The 7874-nt window shown below is 38.6% G+C and overlaps 1 protein-coding gene across 1 annotated transcript; it reads right to left on the reverse strand.

Annotated features, from left to right (window-relative positions):
* Nucleotides 1-2748: 2748 nt before the first annotated feature.
* si:dkey-43p13.5 (homeobox protein unc-4 homolog) lies at nt 2749-7035 on the reverse strand. The gene is made up of 3 exons (XM_058653980.1): nt 5478-7035; nt 4305-4462; nt 2749-3308 (listed from the first exon to the last, which is right to left on the reverse strand). Exons 1-3 carry the CDS (start codon nt 5710-5712, stop codon nt 2859-2861), a joined length of 843 nt encoding a protein of 280 aa, XP_058509963.1. The 5' UTR covers nt 5713-7035; the 3' UTR covers nt 2749-2858.
* Nucleotides 7036-7874: the final 839 nt, after the last annotated feature.

Below are 7874 nucleotides of genomic sequence, written 5' to 3' on the forward strand. Positions count from 1 at the left end.
TGAAGCCTGCCAAGCAGATAGATAGATGGATAGATAGATAGATGGATAGATATATAGATAGATGTTCCTATAGAGGCATTTAAATAAAATGTGTGATTTTTTTTGTGATTGCATTTTTGCTCCTCATGCTTTAGATCTATGGTTTTTAAACGTGTACCACCGGTGTTCCGCGAGCTTCCTCTGGTTGGTACTTGGAGGAAAATCAGAAATACTCTTTTACTGTGTTCGCCAGGGTATGTGATCATATTGGAGCTGAGGGACGTTTGACCAGATTGTGTAGAAAATTAAACAAATAACAAAAAGCAAATGATCTTGTTGGGAATAAATCTGCCTCCTGTGAGAAGTCCGTAGCTGACTTTGCTCGGCCTATTTCCACCTCTGCATTTTAACGTTGGCGATATTATTCTCAGGTGGTACTTGGTATAAAAAAGTTTGAGAACCCCTGCTTTGGATCGTTGAATCCTTCTGTCTGTCGTAGCATCAACTTACACAAGTGTCAAACTCAACACACAACTGTCTCTCTACATGTATAATTTGCTAAAGTACTGTTTTTACTAATGAGCCACTGTAAGAATTTAAAGTCAAATGGTAAGTTTTAATTTCTCACTCTGCTGGGAGTCATGTGGACGTTTACAATAATAGTCATCTTTTTGGTGGGGGGTTTCACGAAGATGGGGGGGGGGGGCTGTTGGATGTGAGAGGTAATTAAACACCAGATCTAAACCAGCATGTTGGCAATAACAGAATCTATGATAACTGAGCCTAACTGAGGATAACTATTGTCTTGACCTAATTAGCCAACATTACAGTGTCCTGGGGTAAGAAACAACTGAGACTTGATTCTGCAACTTTCATTGACTTAACTGGTCATGAAGAATTATACAACACGTACAAACCGTCTATTGAAATGTATAACTTTACATTTGACCCACTGACCTTACCGGTGACCGTGAACCCTGTGACTAACACAGCGTGAGACCAGAGCTGAAGTTGAGTCTCTGAAACGTAAGCGACCCACACTGACCTCATTCCTGAGGACGAATTACACATATACTGTGGACATGAATAGTTCATCAACTCAGAGAGTACACACAAATAAACTGTGCTTTTAGTATTTAAATGTACAGTTTGTCAAATGTGTATCCTTTCCCTTTCAGGTGTGTAGGAGAAAATGTGTAGCCTTTGGTTTGCGTGAAAAGATGACCAGTTATCCACAGCGGGGTATTATAAAAACATGGCGGTGGAAAAAACAAGGTTATTGTACACTTGTAAAAAATATTAAGTACAATTATTTTATTTTCAATTTCTGTCAAAATGAAAAAAATATATATATTTTTTACAAATATCTTACATACCTTTAACCTTTAAACAGAGACGTGTGGTCTTCTGTCTGAGGATACGCTCATGGCCAGAAGGGGGCAGTGTAACTCTGTATTACTCAAGGACAGTGATCATAGTATAAAAGCGGAAGTGGAATTCAGCCAGCACATCATATGATTTACAATTATACAATCAGAAAATCAAATGTACGAGTAGTTTGATAAATTGAAATTTTCTGCTGACTGTGGGTTTAAGTATAATATATAACACTGTATGCAGGATTAAAAAAAAAAAAAAAAAAAAAAACACTGTTGTGTTTTCTTAATAAGTGTAGCATTCAAATACACAATTCGACACTGAATGTAGTGACTGTAGTGTTTTTGGACAATAAGATGTGTGAAAATCTCTCAATACTAAAATGTCAGTGCATAAAGTCCTTAAATGCAGTTGTACACGATCTTTATTGTGTCACTTATACACTGCGGACTCGCCGTTCAGCCACTTCCATTGTTTCCTGTGAGGAGGACGTGTGGCTGCACGCAGGCATCCTGCCCGTCTGTGAAACCTAATCCGAGAGGTCAGAAATAAGTTCGTCATTAGTGAAATTAATTAAAGATTACTCGACCGTATCCCATTTCTGCTGCAAGGACGACATGATATCGTTTGACTCGAGTTGTGTCCAGTTTAAGTCCAAAAAATATAAATTTGTGCATCCTTAGAAGACAACATGTTTTACTTGAGATTATAAAAAAAAAAGAGATCAAATTCACCAAAATCTAGATTATTATCAGGATTTACACCAAATGTAATCTTTTATAGACATTTAAGTCAGTTTGAGATGTTGGCTTTTACTATTTTTATTGTTTAACTGTCTTTTTATGGCACTTTAGCCAACTGTGTTGTCTTTAAAGTGCTCTATAAATAAAGTTGGACTGGATTGGATAGGATAAGACTATGAATGGCAGATTCTTTCACAAATCTTTGCAATAAATGGGTCTGTTTTGCAATTTTAAGTGTGTTTTTTTTGTATCTTGGATTGTCTGCGAAATCTGTTCAGTTGTAATTTTTGAGTAATTCCGCTAAAACAAAAACAAAGCACAGAAACATGTAAATACATTTAAACAGCATGTGTTAACTAAATTTGTGTCACATACACATAATTTTTCAGTCTGAGTAGATAAAAAATAACTTTAAACGTTCTGTTTAAATAAAAAACGAAGGCCAATTTATAAAACATAAACAAAATGAGAACTTTTTAGTGATTTAAAAAACAACATATATGTTAATATATATATGTGTATATATATATACATATATACATGCATATATATATACATATAAATATGTATATATATATATATAAATATGTATATATATATATATATATATATATATATAATATAATATATTTGATTAATTTCAGCTACATAAAGGATATAAAAGGGAATGTTCCGGCGTACTGAGAGTCTACATTGTCCTCTGTTTTTCTTTTTGTTACGACTGTCTGTACAAACAGGACGGAGGAAAAAAAAAAAAAATCAATCACTGTGCGTGGCATCAGCTTCCTGTGTTTGTGACTGTGTGTCAGCCCCCGACATGTTTACAGTGCTGTGGATCTCGGCCTCATGCTCTCTGGCTTTGGCCCTCAGCTTGGCGATGCTGCAGGAGCGGAGCTCCTCTGAGCTCGGCCCCTCCGGCCTCTCCCACTTCCCCGACCCCTGGGTCACGGGCTGCTTACGTACGCTCAGCGCGACGCTCGCAGCCTTTGTCCATGGGTAACTGTCTCCTTCCTGCCGCCTCTCCGAGTGCTCCCTGTCGGAACCCTCCGACTGCTGCTGCTGCTGCTGCTGCTGCTGCTGCTGCTTCAGGCTCCTGCTCGAACTCTCCGATGTTTCGTCAGTGTCTTTTTTCACATACGGCCCTGCGACGAGCTGACTCTGCAGTTTCAGCTGACGCCGCATCTTAGCGCGACGGTTCTGAAACCAGACCTGGAAACCAATAAAAGCATAATAATAGTGTATGAAAATGCACATAAAACAATGTAAATTACCTCCAAGAAAACCCCCATAAGTTCATCCTAATCCCTTTAAAAGATATTTTGTCATTTATCTATAAGAGCTTTAATGTCACTTCTTTGTTATTTTGCTGCCTGCTCATTTTATTTAGCTATTTTCAGCACGTCCATCTAAATAATACTCAACTAAAACTATGCAACCAAATATACCCATTAAAGCCAGTTTGTCACTTTGACCCCAATTTCTTCAAAATGGTGACAAAATAATTTTGCAGTCAAATAATAATTAATAGTTTAAAGATATTTACATAAATCTTTAATGGTTTTGTTAAAATGCAATCCATTTTCCCAGAATTCATTTTGACACTGTTGAAAATGGTCAGTTCTTGAATGGAGCTGATTAAAAAAAAAGGAAAAAAAAACTCACGCAGGAGGTTGTCGTGCACACACGTCTGCACGACAACAAAGGTTAATTTGAACAATTAAATTAGAACATCCAAGTGTTCACTGAACTAGTTACTGAGAATATCAACAGTAAAACTTAAATTTATCTGTAATTTATTTGTTAATTTATGGAACAAAAATAATTGCAAACATTAAATGTTTGCAATTATTTTGTCTTTACTCTTGTGGTGTTGTTTTGAAAGCTTCTCTGAAGCTTTAATGACATTTATAAGAAAGAAAGAAAGAATGGGGGTGTTGGAAGACTAAAAGTTCCTTAATTCATCTTACACCAATTTGAATATTGAGTGGTTATTATTTTGTTTATTTAAAGACATTTTGCTACTTTGCTGAACATATATTTGACCATGTTTGAATAAAAATAATAATAATAGTACATTTATTTTGCAAGCACCTTTCAAACACTTAAATAAGAAGGAATTAAGTTGAAAGTTAAAAAGTTGAGATGAAATAAAATGGACCAGCTCAACACAGTAGATGGAAAATAAAACAAACTAAACGAGGTTACCTGCACTCTGGCCTCGATGAGGTCCAGTCTGAGGGCCAGGGCTTCCCTCATGAAGATGTCGGGGTAGTGCGTGCTCTCGAAGGCCTTCTCCAGCTCCTCCAGCTGCCAGCTGCTGTAGTTGGCGCGTGCGCGACGCTGCTTCACTGGCCTCTGTTCATCTGGAAAGTACAGCACAGGCAGCAATTACACAATCGCCAACGGGTGACAAGGAACTAATGGCTCTAGATTGGGTAATTAGCGCCGCGATCATTAGGCCCACTTTAACGCCGCCTGATAATTGATTGTTAGTTACGAGCTGTTAACCAATCTTTTGTAAACATTTACACTGCAGTCAGATGGTGCTCCATGTCTGTCTTGTAGAGGCTGTGCTATCATCACTGTGCCAGTTTGGCGGCATCACGATCAACCACAACCACATCACGATACTCGGGTGCAATTCCGATTTATTGTATTTGGGTGATATTGTGATTGTGATCCAAAATTACAAGACAATTGTTGAGATAATTACTCACAAATCGATGTACATCACATCAGTTAGATTTCATAATCGATTAATCTGTCAATTAGTTTCACAGTTAATCAAGTAATTGTTTGGTCAGAAAACGTAAAAAAACGTTGATCAGTGTTTGTCAAACCTGGATATGACGATGTTCTCGAATGTCATGTCTTGTCCACTAACCAAAATGATTCACTTTTAATGATTTCTTTGTTTATGGAGCAACTAAATGAGGAAAATATTTAAAATTTAAATTTAAGAAGCTAAAACAATCAGAAATCTTGTTAATTGATGATAAATATAGTAATCGATTAATAAGAGTAACTGTTTCAGATTTACTAACAATCTGGCATTTATCTAAATGATGTCAAGTTGTGAGAGTCAAAGTTAACAGCTATATTTAGCTTCCCCTGCTAAAAATAAACTAAAAAACTATCAGGCCAAGTAGAAAATAATCAGTGTGCTTTAAGAAAACAAGATAAAATGCTCTCAAAACAGGACACAGCACATGTGGGCCTTCAAATGAACATAATTCAGAAAAAAAGGGTATTTTCAGAACCCTGGATGCAGATAAAGCAACAGAACATCCAATACCAAATGTTGTTTCTGTCTATAAATCTATTAAAAATATCACAATTCTGGGAGAAAACAAAAATCATCAGTTGCCGTGGACTCACCTATGCCATCGGCGAGCAGCCCCATCCCGACCCCCTGTGTGGCCAGCAGCAGAGCCTCCTTGCATGGCTCCGGCTGCAGATAACTCCTCAAGGACTCGTAGCTGATGAAAGGCCCCGGGATGAGAATTTGAGGCTGGGATCCCAGTCTCGTTGGGAACGCGGGGAAAAAGTGAGCTGCGGGGGAGTGGAAAACTGCAGGCAGGAGCGTCGAGACCAGCTGCCCCGGGCCAAACATGTCCAAGCTATTAATGGTCCAATTTACACGGCGGGTCCAGGTTTAATCCTACAGGGATGCTGCTTGAATAGTGAAATGCATCCCAACAGCCAGAGTAAGGAAACAGTTAAGATCGGTCTACTTGGCTGCTGGCTGTGCCTCTGCAAAGGTGTTACCTGAATAGTAAATGTAAGACTTGAGTAGTGGAGGTGGTCTCACCTGAGCTTCTCCTTCAATCCTCTCCCACCTCCTCTTCCTGGTCACATGACCTCCAAGCAGACAGCAGGGCTGGGTTTATAGGACCAGGGTGAAATCATCTGTCGGTGGATTATCTGTTCTAACGCATCAGTGTTTGCCGCAGCATTCGTCATTCGTACCTTTCCCGGTCACAGCCTGGATCCTAATATATTATTCTTGTATAGATATAGATTGTGGTGATAAGGAATGTTTCCTGTGAAGAGTCTGGGACAAGTTGCAACATCTTTGGCTTCTGAGGTTTCACGCGCTGAGATCTCAGTGCACACACACACACACACACACACACAGGTCTCTTATCTGACTGGTTTAACAGTTGTCAAGTATAATGGGGACAAATGACTGCAAAGGAGACTTAATGAAAACACGCAGGTTGTTCGGTCCTGTGGGAGAGAGGAAAAACAGCACGAACACACCCATCGTCACAGACAATGAACCGGAAAAAAAAAAAAAAATCCCATAAATCCTCTCAACTTACACTTAGTCATGATTTTATTTATTTTTTTTAGGATTATTTTTGCCCCTTTATTTGAACACTGGCTGTGAAAAAAAGCAGAAATCACGTCAACGACAGAACATTTAACCAGGTATGAAATAATTGACGTAGGGGGCGCTACATTAAACCAAACCAATCACACCCCTGCCAAATTGTACCACACCACAAACCCAAATTTGATTCTACTTCTTCGTTTGGTTTCTCCCGTCAGAAGTGGCCACAACAGATCATCAGCCTCGATCTCGTCCTCTTCTGCTACACTAACTGTCCTCACGTCCTCCTCCACAACATCCATGATCCTCCTGCACGTGACCAAACCATCTCAACCTCGCCTCTCTTACTTTATTTACAAACTGTGCCTCAGATATGCTCATTTCTAATCCTGTCCATCCCGGTCACTCCCCCCCCCCAAAAAAAAAACCTCAGCATCTTCAGCAGCTCTGTCAAAAACAAAGCATTGAACTGATAATAAACCATCTGCTACAAATCAAATCCTTCTGTCGCCCTCATGAGGATTTCTGAGTGATTACCAAAACACTACTGACGTGTAACCCCCATTTTTAAATGATAAAGACATTCTGAGTTTAGGAAGCTTTCGGTGACATGAAGCCTCATTTTTAGTTATTTTTTAAATTTAAATTTTTTGATTATATACTGTATTTATTTATCTGTAACTCCACCTGTGGTGTTTGGTCACGTACAAACTTGTGGGACAGCATTTCCTCCGCTCTGTTTACAGCTCCTTTATGTGTACAATAGATTCCGGCCTTAATGTTTTAGTTGTAGATAGAAACCTGTCTTTGTGAGGACATTTGGGTCGGTCCTCACAAACTTTTTGAGGATGAAGACCTGGTTTTAGGGCTAGTTTTAAGTTTAGGTTAGGTTTAGACTAAAAAGTTACCATTAGGCATTTAGTTGCAACAGCCGGGGAATGCACCGTCTGTAAAGGTGTCCTCACTAAGACTACTTTTCAAGAATGTGTGTGTTTACTTGTATTTATATCTTTGTGAGGTCCAAAAAAAACACACAAACTTATGGCCCTATGGGCCCCATGACTTTACATGGCTTTTTCAGGGTTAAGACCTAGTTTTAGGGTTAAAATTAGGTTTAGGTTGAGGTTAGGGTAAGGGCTAACAACAATGTGTTCTCACTAAGATGTAAAAACAAGTTTGTGTTTCTCTGTATGAAATCTGTATCTTGATTTTTCTTTTTTTATTATACTGGACTTTCATATAAGTGGGTCACAAAGTGAAATGGTAGTAATACAATGTGACTGGTGGTAGACTTAGGGCATTTTGTTGTATAGAAAGCATGTTTTTCTTACATTGCAATAATTGCAGGTAAAGTTTCATTGCTCTAAAGCATCCAAACAGTCAGCGTCAGCAGACACTTACAGGATTTTTCCGTGTCAGATCAAAGCTCACACATCAGC

This window comes from Solea solea, chromosome 16, assembly GCF_958295425.1.
Source record: "Solea solea chromosome 16, fSolSol10.1, whole genome shotgun sequence".
NCBI classification, from domain to species: domain Eukaryota; kingdom Metazoa; phylum Chordata; class Actinopteri; order Pleuronectiformes; family Soleidae; genus Solea; species Solea solea.